This window comes from Typopeltis vanoorti, chromosome 6 (assembly GCF_054136105.1).
Source record: "Typopeltis vanoorti isolate ZY-2024b chromosome 6, IOZ_Tvanoo_1.0, whole genome shotgun sequence".
NCBI classification, from domain to species: Eukaryota; Metazoa; Arthropoda; class Arachnida; order Uropygi; family Thelyphonidae; genus Typopeltis; species Typopeltis vanoorti.
In genome coordinates, this window is record NC_143554.1 from 75,216,959 (window position 1) to 75,240,611 (window position 23,653).

The 23,653-nt window shown below is 36.8% G+C and overlaps 1 protein-coding gene across 1 annotated transcript in view; it reads left to right on the forward strand.

Annotated features, from left to right (window-relative positions):
• LOC150105586 (heat shock protein 60A-like) overlaps positions 1-23,653 on the forward strand; it is a 115,410-nt gene that overhangs the window by 61,214 nt on the left and 30,543 nt on the right. The window contains exons 7-8 of the mRNA XM_090394930.1: positions 16,589-16,757; positions 22,726-22,933. Of these exons, the coding sequence (XP_090251056.1) occupies positions 16,589-16,757; positions 22,726-22,933 (377 nt within the window). The remainder of the gene's footprint in view (positions 1-16,588; positions 16,758-22,725; positions 22,934-23,653) is intronic.

Here is a 23,653-nt window from a genome sequence, read left to right on the forward strand (position 1 = left end):
TTTGGGGCAGTCTTATTCACCCAAATTTGTTGAGGTTTGGCATTCCTAAGGGCTGAGGCTGATTCCATGAATAGTCTTTCATATCTGAACTTGCTGCAGTGTATTACTGTGGCTTTCTTCCACTTCCCCTAGACCTACCTGGTGTATACCAGGTCCCTTGCAGCTATAAATTGGCCTACTTTGGCCAAACAGGCAGGACAGCAAATATCACAATCTCAGAACACAAGGACTACATCTGATACAACCAATATAGCCACTCTGGGCTTGCAGACCATGCTCTGGATACCTGCCACAGAATAAGGTGGAAGAAAGCCACAGTAATACACCGCAGCAAGTTCAAATATGAAAGACTATTCATGGAATCAACCTCAGCCCTTAGGAATGAAAAACCTCAACAAATTTGGGTGAATAAGACTGTCCCAAATTTGGGAAATATATATCAGAAGAACTTCAGCCCAAAGGCCAATAATTACCAATATAGCCTGCCAGGGGACATCATCAGGACTTTAGGAAAACAGTAGCTTCCTCGCTTTGTTTCTCATGTGCTGTTATGTAGCACTTGCGTGCACCTGTTCTTTATTTTAAGTTCCCAAGAAGATGGCAGGGGTGCTTAAGGGTCAAAGCTGTATAACTGAGAGGAGACCTCCACATAGCCTTTAAAGGAATGCGGAGAACCGACCAGGGCTTCTGACCTAATGTCCAATCCTCACCTTCTCGTGGTGCACCCTGTTGGGTATCTACTTTGATACTGAACGAACGAGGATGGGCTGGCAATTTGGGATTTAGCCGACCAAATTGTATTCTTATTGGTTAAACCAAAATAAAAAATGATGGTACAACATGACAAAATTTCATGCCGGCTGGGGCGTCGCCCGGTTAAACAAGGCCCCCGTTGTTTTCGCCAGGGAACCAGGGCGAACAGCCAAAAGTCAGCTACTGGAACAAATCTGAAAACAAACCCCAACTCAACATCACCAGAGTTAAAGATCGGTACTATCAACGTAAGAAGCCTGAATGGCAAAGAAATGGAGCTAGCTGAGGAATTAGATAAGTACCAGATCGACATAATAGGGGTGACTGAAACAAAAAAGACCAAAACTGGTGAGATCTTTCTGAGCAATAAATACAAAATGTTATATTCAGGCAATGACAATCAAGGAAAAGAAGGAGTAGCCATAGTATTCAACACAAAATACGAGGCTAATCTTCTTGAATGGCAGGCAGTCTCAAGTAGAGTAATGTGGGCAAATATGAGAATGGGGAACTGGACAATGAGACTTATTTGTGCCTATGGTCCCACAGAAGGTTCTACTAAGGTAGAAGTGGAGGAATTTTTTGAGGCTTTAGAAAAAGCAACTGACACAATGAAAAAGGAAAAGTTGGTCCTTGTTGGGGATCTAAATAGTAGAGTAGGAAATGATTGTGAGACATACAAAAATATTTTGGGAAAATTTGGAGAAAAGAGCAAAGCTAATAATAATGGCAAATATCTGTTGGATTTCTGCTCAGGACATGGACTGGTTATTACTAACACCATGTTCCAACATAAAAATGTGCACAAATTCACATGGAGAGAAGAGGCTAGGAATAAGAAAAGTCTCATTGACTATGTTATTGTTGATAGTGATGTTTTCTCCCTGGTGCAGGACACCAGAGTGTACAGAGGATTTGAAATTGGAAGTGATCACTATTTAGTCTTGAGCAGGATAAAATTGAATTTCATATTGAAAAGAATAACATGTAAGAAAGTTTTAAAGCGAATAAAAGTTGAGCAGCTCTCAGATGTGAACTGTAGACTAAAATACAGAAATATTATTGAAAAGAAAATGAAAGAGTTTGAGAACAGGAATCAAACCTTGGAGATTCAGTGGCAAACTCTGAAGGAAACATTGATTGATTCTGCCAGAGAGGCATGTGGTGAGGTTGTGTGCAAGGATAAAAAAATCAGAACTCCCTGGTGGACACAGGAAGTTAAAGAGGCAGTGAAGGAAAAGAAGAAAGCATATCAAAAGTTCCTGGCAAATAAGTCAGCTTTTACTCTTACAGAATACAGAGACAAATGTAAGAAAGCTAAACAGTGTGTAAAACTAGCTAAACAAAAGTCATGGGAGGACTTTGGCAAGAATATAGAAAATAAATATCAAGAAGGTGGCAAAATATTCTGGAGGTTGTTGAAGAAGCTTAGGAATGGAGGAAAGAGTGCTGTAAAAGGAATTAGAGATGATAAAGGTGAAATGAAAACAGGAGAAAAAGATATCCTTGAAGTATGGAGTAATTACTTTGAAAAACTGCTAAATGAAACAAGCAGTGATGACAGCACAGTGATAAAAAACACTGACCAGGCATGCAGTCAGGAATACATATCCATACTTGAAGTAGAAAAAGCCATCAAAGGTTTGAAATGTGGAAAGGCAGCAGGAGTAGATGATATTCGACCAGAAATGCTGAAGTATGGTGGTATAAGAGTCTTACAGTGGCTGCACTGCATAGTTCAGAAAGCCTGGACAGAGGGACGAATTCCCGATGATTGGAGTAGAGCTCTCATAGTACCCATATATAAAAAGGGAAATAAAACTGAATGTGAGAATTACAGAGGTATTTCCCTACTGAGTGTTCCTGGCAAGATCTATGCAAGTATACTTGAGAAACGGTTGAGAGGAATTGTGGAAGAAAAGCTTGGTGAAGAACAAGCTGGATTCAGGCCAAATAGAGGCTGTCAGGATCAGATCTTCACTTTACGACAAATAGTCGAGAAAGCATGGGAATATAACAAAGATCTGTATTTGAGTTTTGTCGATTTGGAAAAGGCATATGACAAGGTGCCAAGAGAGAAGCTATTCAATACACTGCAGTTATATGGTGTCAATGGGGCATTATATCAAACAATACTTAGTCTTTATTTGAGTTGTGAGTCAGCAGTTAGAATTGAAGGAAGTACAGGAAGATGGTTTAATGTTAAATCTGGTGTGAGACAAGGATGTACGTTATCCCCTCTGTTATTCATTATATATATGGATCACATTATGAAGGAATGTGGCATTAAACCTGATATCAAAATTGGAGATGTTAATGTCAGCTCTTTGCTTTATGCGGATGATGTTATACTTCTAAATAAATCCGCTACAAGTCTGCAAGATTCTCTGACTAAATTGAATAGCTGTTGTAATAGATATGGTATGAAGGTCAGCAATAAAAAGACAAAGACAATGAAAATAGGCAGAATCATTGAAAATGTCAACTGTGTTGTGAATGGAGAACCGGTGGAACAAGTAAAACATTTCAGCTACTTAGGCACAATTTTTACTGAAGATGGTAAACTAAATATAGAAATAGACAACAGAATCAGCAAAGCTGGTATGGTGGGAAGTCAATTGAATAAATTCATATGGGATAAGAAAGAAATTAGTCGGAACAATAAATTAGCTGTATACAAGACTGTGTTCAAACCAATTTTAACTTATGGATCTGAAAGCTGGGTCAGAAGTAAAACACTTGACCAAAGACTAGAGACCGCAGATATGAGAGTCCTGAGAAAGATTAGAGGCGTGAACAGATGGCATCAATGGCAATATCATATTAAAAATGAGGATATTAGGAAAGAACTTGACATTGTCAGCATCCAGGAATGCGTTAGCAGAGCTAATCTCAGATGGTATGGTCACTTAAATAGAATGGGAGAGGAAAGATTAGCAAAACAAGTGTTCTCTGCCAGGTTGGCAGGAAAACGACCCAGAGGAAGACCAAGATATAGGTGGATTGATACGGTACAAAGTGCCTTAGACGATAGAAATATAAGATCTGATAATGTTGGAGTCTTGACAAGTAACAGACTGATTTGGAGGAAAATTGTGGATAGGAAGTTAGTAACGATGTAATTTTTTCATGTAGTACTGTCATATCCTGTATACCCCTTGAGGGTACATGGCAGGAATTTGATGATGATGAAGAAGATGGCAACGTGACGTTGCCGAAATATCGGAAAGTATTTATTAAAGTTGTTTTTAATTTATATTTCTAGTGTACACTGTCAATTCCTTAATTATTAGTTATCGTGTTTAACCAGCGTATAAGCCTTTCAACAAGAACCCAACAGGGTGCACCATGAGAAGGTGAGGATTGGACATTAGGTCAGAAGCCCTGGTCGGTTCTCCGCATTCCTTTAAAGGCTATGTGGAGGTCTCCTCTCAGTTATACAGGTGTGACCCTTAGCTCTTAGTTTAATTAAGATATGAATATATATTTCGAAGGAAAATAAAGATTCATGAAAATGTGAAATTTGTATATTTTGGACAGAAACTAATTGTCTGTCATCAGTGATATACTAGACAACTTTCACAAAGTAAAATATATACAACTCGCTTCTGTTTTCGTGGCAATATCCACAAGCTAGAAGGATTGTGATTAATTTACACAAATGTCTTTTATTGCTTAAAACATGTAGGTATTAAGAATTAAAATCTGTCAGTATTTTCATAAGCAGTGGCAATCTTTGAATTTAAATTGGAACAATGCGATATGATGCTGTGGTGCTTTCTTTAAATAAATATTTGTGTTGGAATTGGTTTCTTCTGAGCATAAAGCATTTGATCAGACCAAAAGATCCTGTGTTCTTCATCACCTCCATACTGACCTTGACAACTTGAGATTCCAGTAAGAGATATAGGTGTTAATCTTGCCTATTGGATAGAAAGTTGAATCAAAATATGATAGATGAAAGTAGGTTTCACTGGCATTTCTGCTGGTGAAACCTACCTTCACTGCTAGATGTGACCCAATTCGTCACCTTCCCACTGGGGGGGGGGGACGATTAAAAAACCTTACTTAACTGAACTGACATCATTTGTTCTTTGGCTTCATCATTATGACAATAATTCAGCACTGTTCAGCCTTCTTGCAACTAAGTGGGTTTAACACAAAAGATCTTTTGGCAACTGTATTGTTGAATGTAGGATTTAGGAATCCGTTCCCTACTGTTAGAATCCTGAATAATTATCATTTTTTTCCCCCTATTATAAAAAAAATTATCCCATTTCCTTTTCACTTCTAAAGATAAACTCACCATGCTCTCTATCAGACATTTATCAAGCCTTCTGTGAATGTCTTCTGTTGTATTTTGGATTAAACTAACAAAATGGTCATTCGATAGAGAAGAGACTTAAAGAATACCAATATTATATCCACTACTAGAAGTCTCACAAGTCTGGTCTTGTTGATCGTAGAGTCAATATAAGATCCTTTTGATTCACATGTCATTTTAAACTTGAGCATTTATTTAAATAAGGCTCAGGTGTTATTGCATTGTCCCTGTTTAAATTTTAATAATTTCCTATCCTTATCTTTTTAACTTGCAACTCCTGTCTTAAATTGATAGTTGTGTAGTCTGTCCTTTGCATGTTTTCTGTTATCATTGATGATGAACAGTTAATTTCTGTCTGAAATATTTGGATTTCCTCTTTTTGTTAAACCATTTTCCTTGTAGCTTCCTTCATATCTTAAGTACTGTGCCACAAGTACTTAGTTACATCTGAATGTTAATTAATGTAGTATTGAACACTTTTAATCGTTTACTTCCAACGTAATTATGTTTCCATATGCATTTGTAAATGTTTATGTATATGTAAATGTAATATGCAAATATTGCATGTAATATGTATATGTTGGAAATCCCCACATACATTTTAAAAAATTATATAACTTAGTGGTCCGTAGATTTGTTTTTAGGCATTTTACTAGTCCTTGGGCTTAGAAAGGTTGAGAAACGCTGGTCTAGGTGTACAAAACAAAAAAAAATAACAAAATATCTGTCCTATTCAAAAGATAAAATTAACTTATGAAATTAAAATACATTTATTTAGCAAAAGATATGCATTCATTCAATGCAGTATTTGACTGCAAATTATCAGAAAGTTTATTAATATTTACTTCAAGGTTTGTGACACACAATCTTAAAATATTATGTAAATAATCATTTGAGTGTCTTGTTCTATACTTTAATTTGAGCATTTTCATTTTTGAAAATGTTGATTCACAAATTTGTGCTACCAGAAATGGTGAACATGGTTCACAAACATATCAGAAAATGCTGAATATACCGACCAAGAATTTCATAGTCTGGTATATCATAGACATCTACTGTTACAAAACTATCTCATTTGCATGCAGAATGATCCTCACTTCTGGTTGGATTCTTAAAATATTGAACTCTGATTACCACAATGTGTAATCATTTGTCACCAGATACACTTCAGAATTAACTGATAAAAGTAACAAAAGATTGTCCACACCTAGACACAAGACACTGGGGAAGAACTCAAACGCTTAGCAAAACTTATTTAGTATATGTCTTGATGGGTACTGGCTTGAAAGTGGTGGGAATAGGATACTACCAATTCAGATGAATTTACGCTTATGCTTCGCTTCATTTGGTACATCTCGACATGTTTTAAAATCAGGTGTTTCTCACAGTTCTTTACCTCCTCCAATCTTTGTGACTGAATGAAAACTGATACTGAAATACTACCATCAGTTTCCTTTAAATGTCAGTGACCAACAGTATCTGTAGCTGGGAGGAACTTCAGAGAAATTTTATACAGGTGCTTTTAGTAATCATTGATTTGTATAGGGTTACTAAAAGTCATTTCTCTCAAAGGTATATAAAAATTTGAAAGAGTTAGACTTTCTTGGAGACCTGCATTGAATTGATGTGGGTTGGGGGGCCCCTGGAGTACATGTATTGTTAGCTTACCATTATTTGACATCAGAACAGACCACTTAAGAAACCAAACCTAATTTTCTTCAGTGTGCATAAGAGAAATTTTACATGTGTAAAGTGGGGAAATTACTGAAGAAAAGTGGAATACTCGTAGAAAGGCTTAGACGTTGGTTATACATGCTTATTAAATAACTTAAGGAAATTACAATGTACAAAGGATATAAATTAAATTAAACTTTAATCTATATTTCCAATATTTCGGCAACGTCACGTTGCCATCTTCACAGGAACCTAAAATAAAGGCACATGCATGCAGGCACTACACACAGTAAATGAGGACGAAGCAGGAAGCTATTGTTTCTCCTAAAAGTCCTGATGGTGATCCCTAGCGGACTATGTAGGTATTCTTGGCCGTTGAGCTGAAGGTCTTCTGATGAAAGTCTCCCAAATTTGGGGCAGTCTCATGCAACCAAATTTGTTGAGGTTTGGCATGTTTCTTAGGGCTGAGGCTGATTCCATGAATAGCCTTTCAAATTTGAATTTACTATTTTGTATTACCGTGGCTTTGTTCCACCATATTCTGTGATATGAATCCAGAGCATGGTCTGCAAGACCAGAGTGGCTGTACTGGTGAAATCGGATGTAGTCCTTGTGTTCTGATATTCGGTGTCCTGCCTGTTTGGCCAAAGTAGGACAGCTTACAGCTGCAAAGGACCAGGTTGGTCTAAGGAAAGTGGTTGGTCTTTAGTGGAGCAGAATAAGGGGCACCAATTTTTTATATGGTCTATAACAGTGCTTCCCAAACTTATGGATGCCAAAGCCCCCTTTGGAAAAATTAAAATATTTCACAGCCCCCATCGGGGAAAAAAATCGTAATATAGACATATACATTTATTCAATGCAATTTATATTCAAGATTTTGCATTTGTAATCTTTTTGTGTTTCTTATCAATACTTTTAAAATGAAACATATGAATAATCATATATTTATTAATATTCGTTAATAAATGAAATACACAAGAAGCAAAATTTGTGAACCAACACCACTGTGATTTTTTACATTAAAATATAAAAAAGAACAAAAAAGAAATAATAAATAATAAAAATTAAATACATTTCTTTAAAAAAATTTAAAAAAATCTACTTTGTCTTAAAACATTTTAAATTTGTTTTCATTATTTCACGACCCTCTTCAACAAAATTTATGGCCCCCAAAGGGGCCGCAGCCCACAGTTTGGGAAGCGCTGGTCTATAACATGAGATCAAGTCATGTTTTTTTAGGATTTTAGTAATTTTTCCAAGGTGCCTTGGATGTAGAGAATGGTGATGGATTTAGATTAATCCTTGTTGGGGAGGGGGGGTGGTTGTGGTTTACTGGTTTCAATATTTTTGGAATTTGTTTTTGGTGGGGGGATAGCCATTGGCTGAGAAAGTGTTGAGGATGTGGTTTAGTTCTGTGGTTAGGGCATTATCATTTGAACAGATAAATTTAGCCCTGTTGAGTAGTGTCTTAACTCCATATTGTTGTGAGGGGGCAGGGAATTGATGGTGGATGTATCTGCCCTGTATGGGTGGGTTTTCTATAAACTGAGAAAACCAAAGTTCCATCAGGCTGGCAGGTGACTAGTGTGTCTAGGAAAGGGAGGCTGTTGTTTTTCTCTTTTTCCAGGGTGAACTTGATTCTGGGGTGTTGGTTGTTTAAGTGTGTTAGGAAGGAGAGGAGTGTATCAAAGCCATGTGGCCAAATAGCGAACACATCATCAACGTAGCGAAGCCATATGGTTGGCTTTTGTGGGGCAGAGTTTAAGGCTTTCCTTTCAAAAGTCTCCATAAAGAAGTTGGCCCCAAGGGTGGGGAGAGTGGTGAACCCATGGCTCCCCTCTATTTGTTTGTAGAATTTTCCTTGCCAAACGAAATAGCCTGAGTTCATTGTGAACTGAAATAGGGATGAGATATTGGGAGGAAATTTAGCTTGGATTAGCTCTATTCCCCCCCCCCCCCCCACACACACACATACAAATTAGCTAAACATTTCACCAAAGCGCTCGCACACTATACTGGCAACACACCATCACATAAAAAAACTCTGCCCACTTCAAAGCCAGTATAGAAAACCTTACACTCCAACATACTAACATAATGTGGTCAGTTTAATATCCACTCAAAGAAACCTTAGAGCTAATCCAAGCTAAATTTCCTCCCGATATCTCAGCCCTATTTCAGTTCACAATGAACTCAGGCTATTTCGTTTGGCAAGGAAAAGTCTACAAACAAATGCAGCGGACAGCCGTGGGTTCACCACTCTCTCCCCACCCTTGGCCACCAACTTCTTTATGGAGACTTTTGAAGGGAAAGCTTTAAACTCTGCCCCACAAAAACCAACCATATGGCTTTGCTACGTTGATGATGTGTTTGCTATTTGGCTACATGGCTCTGATACACTCCTCTCCTTCCTAACACACTTAAACAACCAACACCCCCCAGAATCAAGTTCACCCTGGAAAAAGAGAAAAACAACAGTCACCTGCCAGTTATGGAACCTTGGTTTTCTCAGTTTTATAGAAAACCCACCCATACAGGCAGCATTCACCAACAATTCTTTCCCCCCCCCCCCAACACACACACACACACACACACACACACACACACACAACAATATGGAGTGAAGACACTACACAACAGGGCTAAACTTATCTGTTCAAATGACAATGCCCTAACCACAGAACTAAACCTCATCCTCAATACTTTATCAGCCAATGGCTACCCCCCCCCACCAAAAATAAAAAAATATTGAAACCAGTAACCCCCCCCCCCCCCCCTTCACAACAGTGATTACTCCAAATCCATCACCATTCCCTACATCCGAGGCACCTCAGAAAAAGTTACTAAAATCCTAAAAAACATAACATAACCTCGTGTTATAGACCATATAAAGAATTGGCATCCCTTATTTGCTCCACTAAAGACCAACCAGGTCCTTTGCAGCTGTAAGCTGTCCTACTTTGGCCAAACAGGCAGGACACCGAATATCAGAATTTCAGAACACAAGGACTACATCAGATTTCACCAGTACAGCCACTCTGGTCTTGCAGACCATGCTCTGGATTCACATCACAGAATACGGTGGAACAAAGCCACGGTAATACACCGTAATAAATTCAAATTTGAAAGGCTATTCATGGAATCAGCCTCAGCCCTAAGAAACATACCAAACCTTAATAAATTTGGTTGCATGAGACTGCCCCAAATTTGGGAGACTTACATTAGAAGTCCTTAAGCCCAACGGCCAAGAATACCTATATAGGGGTCACCATTCAGAACTTTTAGGAGAAACAATAGCTTCCTGCATGCACGTGTCTTTAAGTTCCTGTGAAGATGGCAACGTGACGTTGCGGAAATATTGGAAATATAGATTAAAGTTTAATTTAATTTATATCCTTTTCTACGTCGTAATTTCCTTAAGTTATTTAATAAGCAAATAAGAAAAGTGGAATAATATTTCAGAGAAGTTTTTAACCTCCAGGCAAAAGCACTTGTTGACAGCTATGTCACTAGGCATAGAGCGATGAATCTGGATTTTATTGATACACAATCTGCATGATGTCGCACATTATTTTTTCTCTGCCAACAGAGAACATTGAAAAATAAATAACAGCCAAACTGCTAAGAAGGAGAGCATAGTGTTTAGATGTGAATTCAAAGTATGGAATGGTTGGGATCTGGAATTCCATGAATATGGGGAATTGAGCAGGATTTTATTTAAGAGTTGTGTGTACAGTGGTTAAAATAAATATCCAATTAATGAATCTTTTTTGATCCTCAGACAATTATTCTGAAGTGGAACAGCTCTCATGGGCTTCCAAGCGCTTCCCCTAGGTAGTGGATGGGGGCGGGGAACCCTGACTTCTACCTATTGGATATCAGTGCAGTTCTGAATATATTGAATAAAGAGCCATGGACCAGTGGTTTTGGGACTGGCAATCCCATGTAAAAAAATATTGCCATTCGCCAACCCTCAGTGGGCCAGCATGGTAAATTTATGGCCTAATCTTCCAAGATGAATCAAGAAATAAAATAGCCTTTATTCCCCGGAGGCCAGATTGTTACCACCTACAGTAGCAGATAGTTAAATATGAAGGCAGAAGGTACTAAGAATCCCTGGGTAACCAGATCATGCCATTGAAAACTAGACCTTAGAACTTTAAATTGTAGGACTCTGTGCAGTGAAGCAGCATGACTAACTGAAGAACTAAACAAATTATATTGTGTCTTCTCGGACTGTGTGAAGTTAGCCATAATGGTGAAGAAATTCTTCAATTAAAACAGGGAGATATGCTGTATTATAGAGGCCAAGATAAGGAAAGAATCAGTGGAGTTTGATTCATGATGAACAAAAAAAAAATTTGAGAACAGCATAATAGAATTTGACAGTATATTGGATCAAATAGTAAGTATGCAACAATCGGATGAAAGCTCAATGGGAAATGTGTGTGAGAGAGAGAGAGAGAGAATGTATTTACTCAGCTGAGAGACATATTTGAAGTAGATTAAATGACTGGAAGCTGAGAGATAAAAATATATATATAGGATCACTATTTTATTTAAATAAACTGCACAACTAGTTTCACCTTCTTAGAAGACTTCATCGGGTGCATTGCATGAATTATAATGCCAACATTTGAAGGAATTCATGATTATGTGAATGATTCCAAATTTCAGACTGGGCATTATATTCAGGTATATAATGCCCAGTCTAAAAAACGCACGCGCACACACACATATATTTTCTGAGACTGAAATTCTCTGCTCTGACTCAGAAATATATTTTTAGGGGAACAAATTAATTGTTACAATCTGGATATATAAAAAAAATTCATGGTAACAAAAAATTTTCTGTCTGGGTTTAATTCGTGCAATTAGAAAAAAAGTTGAATTGTTCCGAGAGGAACATTTTATTTTGATTCAAGACAATTTCATCTGGTACATACAAGGAGTCTGTTAGCAAATGATATTATTATTCGTGACACCTTTAAGGAGTCCGAAGACGCATCGTGGGAGGACACCTATTGTACAACTCTCCATCTCCACCACTACACCGAACCTCTACTACCAATAATCAACAACAGCCCCATCTACTGGCCACTACCACCACAGCTGGTATTTTTTTTGTCTGTAAATTGCATGTGTTCTGAAGGGCCGATTTGTCTGTATGCAGGATGAAAAACCCGAGTTTCCGGGAGAAAAACCCTGCTACCTCCGTATGAGATTGGCTAACTCACCTTTGATTGAAAATCGTCCATATAAAGATTCCTCCCATGATGACGAGAATCGAACTTAGGCCTTTTCCAATCAAAAGGCACAACGTAATGTCATTCTTCCAATTGCGTTACACGGAGGCACTTTATATGCCACGATGTATGCCGATATTTTCAACCTTTATGTGGAAACCAGTATACTATGTAATTTCATTATGCTATGTGAGAACCTATTTTGTAATCGAAGCATTGTTTGATTTAAATTTTGATTTTCTTCGTTCGTGAGAATAGTAAAGATGGTTGTCGATACTTGAATTCTGAATGTAGAGCAGGCAATTGATATAATTATTAGTTCATTCAGAACTGCTGAAAGAAGTTTTTATTCTTAGTTGTTTTGAGTGTAGTTTGTTAATGTGATATTACATCTTGGCATACATATTTGTCATTACAAGTTTCAACTGCTTATTTGAGCTCATTCATTTTTTTTTTTTTTAATAGGATATATACAATTTAATTGAGGAAAAGTGTGCGAGAATGACTTGATATTTTTATTCTGCATAAAATTAATTATCCTTATGTCATATAAGGGGTGCTTAAGGGTCAAAGGGGGTGCTTAAGGGTCAAAGCTGTATAACTGAGAGGAGACCTCCACATAGCCTTTAAAGGAATGCGGAGAACCGACCAGGGCTTCTGACCTAATGTCCAATCCTCACCTTCTCGTGGTGCACCCTGTTGGGTATCTACTTTGATACTGAACGAACGAGGATGGGCTGGCAATTTGGGATTTAGCCGACCAAATTGTATTCTTATTGGTTAAACCAAAATAAAAAAATGATGGTACAACATGACAAAATTTCATGCCGGCTGGGGCGTTGCCCGGTTAAACAAGGCCCCCGTTGTTTTCGCCAGGGAACCAGGGCGAACAGCGAAAAGTCAGCTACTGGAACAAATCTGAAAACAAACCCCAACTCAACATCACCAGAGTTAAAGATCGGTACTATCAATGTAAGAAGCCTGAATGGCAAAGAAATGGAGCTAGCTGAGGAATTAGATAAGTACCAGATCGACATAATGGGGGTGACTGAAACAAAAAAGACCAAAACTGGTGAGATCTTTCTGAGCAATAAATACAAAATGTTATATTCAGGCAATAACAATCAAGGAAAAGAAGGAGTAGCCATAGTATTCAACACAAAATACGAGGCTAATCTTCTTGAATGGCAGTCAGTCTCAAGTAGAGTAATGTGGGCAAATATGAGAATGGGGAACTGGACAATGAGACTTATTTGTGCCTATAGTTCCACAGAAGGTTCTACTAAGGTAGAAGTGGAGGAATTTTTTGAGGCTTTAGAAAAAGCAACTGACACAATGAAAAAGGAAAAGTTGGTCCTTGTTGGGGATCTAAATAGTAGAGTAGGAAATGATTGTGAAACATACAAAAATATTTTGGGAAAATTTGGAGAAAAGAGCAAAGCTAATAATAATGGCAAATATCTGTTGGATTTCTGCTCAGGACATGGACTGGTTATTACTAACACCATGTTCCAACATAAAAATGTGCACAAATTCACATGGAGAGAAGAGGCTAGGAATAAGAAAAGTCTCATTGACTATGTTATTGTTGATAGTGATGTTTTCTCCCTGGTGCAGGACACCAGAGTGTACAGAGGATTTGAAATTGGAAGTGATCACTATTTAGTCTTGAGCAGGATAAAATTGAATTTCATATTGAAAAGAATAACATGTAAGAAAGTTTTAAAGCGAATAAAAGTTGAGCAGCTCTCAGATGTAAACTGTAGACTAAAATACAGAAATATTATTGAAAAGAAAATGAAAGAGTTTGAGAACAGGAATCAAACCTTGGAGATTCAGTGGCAAACTCTGAAGGAAACATTGATTCTGCCAGAGAGGCATGTGGTGAGGTTGTGTGCAAAGATAAAAAAATCAGAACTCCCTGGTGGACACAGGAAGTTAAAGAGGCAGTGAAGGAAAAGAAGAAAGCATATCAAAAGTTCCTGGCAAATAAGTCAGCTTTTACTCTTACAGAATACAGAGACAAATGTAAGAAAGCTAAACAGTGTGTAAAACTAGCTAAACAAAAGTCATGGGAGGACTTTGGCAAGAATATAGAAAATAAATATCAAGAAGGTGGCAAAATATTCTGGAGTTTGTTGAAGAAGCTTAGGAATGGAGGAAAGCGTGCTGTAAAAGGAATTAGAGATGATAAAGGTGAAATGAAAACAGGAGAAAAAGATATCCTTGAAGTATGGAATAATTACTTTGAAAAACTGCTAAATGAAACAAGCAGTGATGACAGCACAGTGATAAAAAACACTGACCAGGCATGCAGTCAGGAATACATATCCATACTTGAAGTAGAAAAAGCCATCAAAGGCTTGAAATGTGGAAAGGCAGCAGGAGTAGATGATATTCGACCAGAAATGCTGAAGTATGGTGGTATAAGAGTCTTACAGTGGCTGCACTGCATAGTTCACAAAGCCTGGACAGAGGGACGAATTCCCGATGATTGGAGTAGAGCTCTCATAGTACCCATATATAAAAAGGGAAATAAAACTGAATGTGAGAATTACAGAGGTATTTCCCTACTGAGTGTTCCTGGCAAGATCTATGCAAGTATACTTGAGAAACGGTTGAGAAGAATTGTGGAAGAAAAGCTTGGTGAAGAACAAGCTGGATTCAGGCCAAATAGAGGCTGTCAGGATCAGATCTTCACTTTACGACAAATAGTCGAGAAAGCATGGGAATATAACAAAGATCTGTATTTAAGTTTTGTCGATTTGGAAAAGGCATATGACAAGGTGCCAAGAGAGAAGCTATTCAATACGCTGCAGTTATATGGTGTCAATGGGGCATTATATCAAGCAATACTTAGTCTTTATTTGAGTTGTGAGTCAGCAGTTAGAATTGAAGGAAGTACAGGAAGATGGTTTAATGTTAAATCTGGTGTGAGACAAGGATGTACATTATCCCCTCTGTTATTCATTATCTATATGGATCACATTATGAAGGAATGTGGTATTAAACCTGATATCAAAATTGGAGATGTTAATGTCAGCTCTTTGCTTTATGCGGATGATGTTATACTTCTAAATAAATCCGCTACAAGTCTGCAAGATTCTCTGACTAAATTGAATAGCTGTTGTAATAGATATGGTATGAAGGTCAGCAATAAAAAGACAAAGACAATGAAAATAGGCAGAATCATTGAAAATGTCAACTGTGTTGTGAATGGAGAACCTGTGGAACAAGTAAAACGTTTCAGCTACTTAGGCACAATTTTTACTGAAGATGGTAAACTAAATATAGAAATAGACAACAGAATCAGCAAAGCTGGTATCGTGGGAAGTCAATTGAATAAATTCATATGGAATAAGAAAGAAATTAGTCGGAACACTAAATTAGCTGTATACAAGACTGTGTTCAAACCAATTTTAACTTATGGATCAGAGAGCTGGGTCAGAAGTAAAACACTTGACCAAAGACTAGAGACCGCAGATATGAGAGTCCAGAGAAAGATTATAGGCGTGAACAGATGGCATCAATGGCAATATCATATTAAAAATGAGGATATTAGGAAAGAACTTGACATTGTCAGCATCCAGGAATGCGTTAGCAGAGCTAATCTCAGATGGTATGGTCACTTAAATAGAATGGGAGAGGAAAGATTAGCAAAACAAGTGTTCTCTGCCAGGTTGGCAGGAAAACGACCCAGAGGAAGACCAAGATATAGGTGGATTGATACGGTACAAAGTGCCTTAGACGATAGAAATATAAGATCTGATAATGTTGGAGTCTTGACAAGTAACAGACTGATTTGGAGGAAAATTGTAGATAGGAAGTTAGTAATGATGTAATTTTTTCATGTAGTACTGTCATATCCTGTACACCCCTTGAGGGTACATGGAAGGAATTTGATGATGATGATGATGATGATGATGATGATATGTCATATAATAACTGCAAATAATATTTGATTTATTAATTTTTTAATACATTTACAGTAAACACTAACTTCTGGTATAATAGAAAATGGTCAGCTTTTCTTTGAATTGAGTTAATATTTAAGTCTGAAATCAGTAATAATGTTTCCATAAGTGACAAACTTGGTTTTCCTTTTAGCAATTATGATAGATGAGTGAATACAATAAGGAAATCATTCACTTCTTCATATAAGAAAGGTACTTTGTAAATTGCGACAGTGCTCCCCAAAAGTAACATTCGCTTAACAGAAGAATTGAATGCTTACCAACACTGCAATATAAAATTTTGCTGTATCCAAATGCAAAGGAATTGTGCACTGTAAATCATTACTGATTTACAGTGCACAAAGGATAGAGAAAAAATTATCACCTACTTGGTATACTCATGATTAAATTAGTAAATTGGATGGAATTATTAAATGCTGCTGAGAGAAAACATTTTGGCTTACCTGCAGAGCTACAAAAGGGGAACTAAAGTTCGAATGAACATTAGTCACCCGGGTTAAGGTAATCTTTGGATTTATTAACCCTCATGCAGTATGTTGTATATTTAGTACATAGTGTGCTTATTGAAATCATTTTAAGGTATATTAATTAAAGTTTGTTTTCATTTCAATTAGGTGCTAAAGTGGAATATCAGGATCCTTTGGTCTTAATTAATGAAAGTAAAATTTCTAATGTCCAGTGTATTATTCCTGCACTGGAACTCGCAAATTCCCAAAGAAAACCACTTGTAATTATAGCAGAAGATGTAGATGGTGAAGCCCTTAGCACTTTAGTTTTGAACAGGTTAGTATATAAAATTATAGAATTTCCTAACAATTTCTATCTTGGTAATTATTATTATTATTATTTTTTTATATCTGACCCACACATGAAAAGCCAGATGTGTAGCACATTAGTGCTGAAGAAAGGAGGAATCTACATTTTGTTCGAACAGTTGATTTTATTCTTGGGAAGGAGGATTACAAGGAACTTTACCACAGAACAGAAATAGATGGAATGAAAGAGGAGGTGGTGAAATTGGTTCAGTGAGTTTCGAGATGATTTTGGAGGAATGATGGTGATTAATTCAGCAGAGTACTCTCCGTGAAAGTGTATGTAGAAGAGGCATAACTGAATATCTGTAAGAGAGGGACCATTAATTAGCTGGATTGCCCTATTCTGGACAGAAAAGAGCAATCTTAGAGAGGATTTTAGTGCATTGATTCAAACAGGGAGCAACATTCCATGTTTGGGTGGATTTGGGATTTGTATAGAGTTAGCAGTTGTGAAAGTGAAAAGTAGTATCTTGTGCAAAAAAAAAAGTATGCCAAGCTTTTTGGCTGCTGCTCAAGCTATAGTTGAAATGTGTTTGCCAGGAAAGATAGGAGGTGTAGGTCAGTCCATGAAGGGAAATCTGATTGTGTTTGGATATCTCAGTAGCATTGAAGGTAAGGGATGCAAGCTCTTTCTTGCAATAGATCTGACAAGACTGAGTTTTGGTGGCATTGAAGTCTACAAGGTTGTCCTTGTCCCATTGGGCTATAGCTAGAAGATTGGAGTTCAGGCCATTAGTTATGGATCTTGAGGATTCTAATACTTGAGGACTACAAGGTTTGTCAAATGAAAAGGAGGAATGGAGTGTATTGTCATCAGCAAAGGTATGGATAGGATTGGAAGTCTGTGAGAGCAGATCCAAGAGGAAGAGAGTGGGCAAAACAATGGAACCCTGGAATACTCCTGCACTGGTGGGGAAATCTGAGGAGAGGGAAACTGCCTACCATGGCATGTAATGAGCAAGTTGTGAGAAAGTTGGCAATCCAGTTACAGATTGTGGACGACAGGCCATAGGATGGCAGTTTGCTAAGAACGCAAATGTGCCAAACACAATGAGACAAGATGAGGGCAACTAGTTTCTCCAAATTTTTCCATGGCTTCAGTCAGGTAGGTGGTGAAAACAAGATCAGCTGCAGATTGCTAATGGCTGAATCTGTACTGCAGGTCATTGATTCTAGGAGGTTCAAGAGTTTGTTGTTGATTACCTTCTCCATAATTTTAGAGAGAACAGAAGTGAGAGCAATTGGATGGTGGTTTGTTGGTTGGCTTTTATCACCTTTCTTTGGGATGGCTGGATGTGGGCCTCTTTCCATGTTGTGGGGGTAGAGGCTAGTTGATTGGGATAGATTTGAAGAAGTGATACAGGATAGGTGTTACCTCCGGGATATATCTATTTTAACAGAATAGGTGGATACCTGTCAGGACCAGATGCCTTGTTTGCATTCAGGTTATTATGGATTCTTTGGAGGTGACTACAGTACCATCTGGATATGTGTATATTGGTGGAAACTTGGGTGGGCAAAAGCGGTACCCCCATTGACTTTAGCAAGGGACCAAAAGGAGCAACTACCATTTGGGCTGTAAGTGAGTTTGCAATATTTGGCACTCCCCAAGTCTGATTTGGATATGGTGATGATTCTTTTACAGCTGTTGTAAGATGCAGAGCAAGCAGCTGGGTTTTTGGTCTTCAGCTATTCGTGGTATGCAGGGGATTTTTCTTTTACTGCTTTAGCACATTATTTTGAGAACCAAGGTTTGGATGGTGTCTGAGAAATTGGAGTGGAACAGGGGTTGAAAGCTTTCATTCCTATGAGGAGAATTTCTGTTATTTGGTCTTAACAGGTGTTTGGATCAGAAAAACTGTAGAACATTCAGAAGAATAGTTAGACCATTGGAAGGGGGAATATAAGTCACAGAAGTCATCCCATATGGCACTATTCTAGTGCCAAAGGACACCAAGACTGAGAACTGGGAATGAAGGTTTTTCTGTGGTAAAAGAGACTCATATGAGATTGTGGTTTGAATTACCAAGAGGAGAACTGACATCCACAGTATGCTTTGAAGAGGAGGCTGTTAGGAAGTTGTCAGGTGTGTTGGCAAATTGGAGGACGTTGTCAGGTATGCTGGTAGAGAGTTTGATGAACTTGGACAGGAAATACTACTATCTCCATGTGAAATCAGCTAACTCACCCACCAGTGGAAAAGCCTCATTTAATTTTTATAGTTAAAATTTCAGTTATGTGTGAAGTTATTTTTTCAATAATTGAAGAGTCATGGTCAAAGCCATTTGCAATAGTGTTTGCAACAAAAGAAATCCACAGTAGCAAAATTTTCACTGTAACAAACTATTTAGTTTTGTTCCTACTAAAGTTTCCTGTTTATTTCTTATTTATAGCAGTACATTGGAACAAATAATATATTGTTACGTTAATCTTATACATGAGAGGTTATAAATTATTGGCGCAGCAAAAGTGTGAATGCATGTCCCTGAAAGTATGTGAAAGATCTCTATGGAGTATACAAGGGAATTTTATATCTTGTTACTGTACTATTTTAGATAAGTGCAGATCTATTCTGTAATTAATTTTTTAGAAACTAAAATACCTAAAGGGAGTTTTAAACAAACACTGACCTCTGTTTGAGTGTGTTCGGTTGACAGCACAACTGCATTCCAGCCACATGGTTTGAAGTGTATGCATTAAAATTTTAAATAGTTTGAACCATGCAGTCAGAACTCATGGGTAAATTTCATAATCCTTTGTATCTTAAATTGTAATAGCTTCAGCAATTGTTGTGTTTAATCATGCTTGTGTCAGAAGTTGTAAAAATTAAAATAATTTGTTTCACATGTTTGTAATTTATTATAAGGCAAATGGCAAAAAAAAAAAAAAAAAAAAATCTTTTTCACTCAAATATGAGTAATCTTCTCTCAAGTTGTTTTTACCTAGTGGGGCGGGGGGGGTGGTGGTATCAGTGCTAGTAAGGTATTAAGAGGATTGTGCAAGTACTTAAAGTTTGGGAAACACTGCACTGTGCAAAAGGTTATTCCAGCAGACAATTCGATAGAATGAAAGAAAGAGGAGATATCAATTTGGGGAATCTGAAGTGGGACGCTGTTCGCTATCATTTACATTTACTTGTGAATTTATGGGCCTAGTGGAGAAGTGGTAGAAGATGAAAATATTTTTAGATAAGGCATAAAGCAGAAACATATTCTAAGTATGTAGGATTTGTATAAGTTTAGTAGTTATACTTGGAAAATGAAGTTCAGAACAGAAAATGATAGCTTATTTTTAAAGGCTATTGAGGTGAGGCCGGTCTTGTAAAAAAGAAGACAGGACTCTAGTTGCAAACGTAAGTTTCTGTGGGAAATTTTCATTATTGAGACCACATTATTATGTAAATGAAGGGTTTAATAAAAATAAGGAATTAAAACCTGACAAGTTTTGTAAGACTTACATCATGAGGGTAGAAATATAAGATCTGATAATGTTGGAGTCTTGACAAGTAACAGACTGATTTGGAGGAAAATTGTAGATAGGAAATGAATAATGTAGTTTTTTTCATGATGTAGTGTCATATCCTGTACACCCCTTGAGGGTACATGGCAGGAATTTGATGATGATGATGATATCATGAGGGGTACTGGTACATAAGTTTTATATAACAAAAGCCTATTAACAATTAATTACACATCTAAGATGTCTTTGATAACTTCACAACTGTAACATATAATTGATAAACCAGAATCCAAATGGTAAATTCATTACTGGATGCATGTTGGAACATTGCTATCATGTTCTATGGTATCACGCATGTTATATTCTAGATCCATGACAGTTAAATTTTTGATGAAGCCAGACCATGCTTCATGCCTAATTAAGCCTTGATTTTTATTGCATTTAGTGATCCTGAGCATTTGCGACGTTTCTTTAAATTTTGGTGTAAAACAGTCATGATCAATATGACATTTTTGCTTGTTGACAAAGTACTTGATAACCAGTAGTGGTTGTGTGGGATGCCAGGACTGATTTGTGCTCTCTCTCTCTCTTTTTATGTGTTTAGAAATGCGAATCTCTCCTGATCTTCCTGTCTGGCCTACGTAACAAATGCCACAAGAGCAATGAATCTCATAGATGCTTGGTTTTTTCATGGGTTGATGTGGAGGTTTGTTGGATGTAGGAACCTTGATATTTTTTGTAAAGGTAAGAAAGCCAATTTTACTTGCAGAGCAACACAGCTACTTTGTCTGTTGTAAGGCAGTGTGATTGCATTCTTGAAATCTTGTTTAAGTAAGGGAGTTACTGGAGATGTATTAAGAATTTTTCTGATCGTCTTGGGTTCAAAACCATTAAATGCCGAGGTTCTGTTTCAGGTAGTGCAGTTTTTCATTCATACAGTCCAACACACATTAAGTAACGAATTTAGCATTTGTATTCTGGTTTATCAATTATATGTAATAGTTGTGAAGTTATCAAAAACACCTGATGTGTGTAATTAATTGTTAATGGCTTTTGTTGGGTTTTGCTTATTTTTATTAAACTCTTTATTTACATCATATGTGGTCTCAATACTGAAACTTCCCCCAAAATTCTATCTTGTAACAGTGTAAGATTTCTGATTCATTCCGTATCCTTCCATTGAGGCATCATGAAGATTGACTGAAGTTAAAGATAATGCTATGGATTGAAGCACCGGCCAAAAATGCCTCTGACATCCATCTCAATGTGCTTCTCAGTAGTTTCTGTTTATAGTGTGGGATCTGCGGTTATATTGAGGCAGTAAACTCCTAGGTATTTCAGAGGATTTCTTGGCTTAATCAGTTGAAGTAAGTCTTATTTAGAGACATGATCATTAAGATTTATTACCTGCAGCATTCATCACCTCCTTTCATTTTTTACCAGAAAGGGACCAAAAGGATGCATAGTAAATTTATATTTTTATAAAGGCTGACATGTATAGAAAATTAGAATTTATTAAACTCCAATATATTTCATCATATGTTACAAGGGTACCATACAGAGAAGAAAAGAGAAGAAGGTTAGATAATAGCATTAAAAACATGAATTAAATGACTGAAAATCATAGCATGGTCTTTATATGACCACCTCTCAGTTAACAGGAAAATGCACCACTAGAGTTCAGAGAGAAACAATGGATAGCTTTAGTAATTCACATACAAGGTTACATAACTTATTCAGCATTATATATATATATATGTGAACAATTAATGACATTTAGTTCCCAGAACTTTGAGATTGGCATACATTGGAGCAGTTACAATTCAGACTCTGTCATGAAGTTTCAGGAAACAGGTGATCAAACTTAATCTACTGGAATGAATAATCTTGGTTTGATTTCAAAGAACTCTGCATCTGGTTTCAGTGATATGAAAAGCAAGGCCAGGCTTTTCAGCATCTAAGAATTTAATATGTAGCGTGGTGTTCTTGGATTCTAATCTTTGCTCATCTCAAGCAAGGAAAGAGGTTGTAATTTATCTTTGGAAAAAATGATTTCTGGGTTGAAAGTACCCATTCCATTTCCATGTTCCTTTAAGGTAGATATGGAAATTCTTTTTCCATCAGATTATAAAATGGTTGAGATGTTATTTCTTATTTTGCTCTTCCAGAAAAAGGGAGAAGATTCTCTCTCTCTCTCTGTGTGTGTGTTTGTTTTGATAATACCAGTCTTTTGTAATGGATGATTACAGTATTGGATTTTTTGCTTATAGGAAACTTCCTTTCACTGTTAGATACATCTATCCTTCACATCATCAGATATCACAGAAGACAGCATTATCAAAACTCCTACACAAAGAGCATGTGCAGTCTGTTCCAATTACCTTTTGTTGGAGAATAAATAAATCCTGCTAATTTATTTATTTTCAAAAGAATGTGTATACATATAAGTTTACAATAATATTTGTGGTTTTTTGCAGACTAAAAATTGGTTTGCAGGTGGTAGCAGTGAAAGCTCCTGGATTTGGAGACAATAGAAAAAATACCTTGCATGATATAGCTATTGCAACTGGAGCTGTGGTATTTGGAGATGAGTCAAATCTTTTAAAGTTAGAAGATATTAAACCAAGTGATCTAGGTCAAGTTGGAGAAGTTGTGGTTACCAAAGATGACACATTGTTGCTTAGGGTATGGTATTAATATTTGTTTCTCATTTTATGACAAAATCTAAAACATTCATTCCCTTTTATTGATTTTTATTATTTACTCCTACCAAGCTTAGTAAGATCTGTTACTAAATTTGCATTCAGCAGTTACAGGTGCTGACTGGAGTTTGAGTAACAGCTGAAATGTTATCCATAAACTTGAATAACATGTCTGCTATTAGAAATAATGACTGAAATGGAAGAAAAACTTGTGGACTTTTTTTTATGAAGGCAGAATTTTCAATCAATTTTTTGTTTATTCTCAGCACAAACTATGACGAATGGTTTATAACAACAGTAACAATTAAAAATCTAGGATGTACCCTACATTAATGAACTATGAACTGTCATACCATTACATCCAAAGGAGAACTTCAATTGTAAGTTGTATGTGTTTAAAAATATTTAAAAATTAATTCAGCTGACTCATTTCTTGGTTCCCTCTCTGGGAACCAAGAAATACTTTGTAGTGGATTGTGGTGAATTGCTTTTATTATATCATTATACCTGTATGAGGTCTTGATCAGAAATTTTTGGTATTCTGTTATAGTGAGAGTTGACTATTATGATGTTGAGAATATTTAGATTGCTTTCCAAAACATCTAAAGTTTGAGATGGGCATTCATTCTTTTCATCAGGTTAGATTGACAAATCAATACTTCAAACTTTTCTCTATAGAATATTTCTGATAATTTAAAGAAGG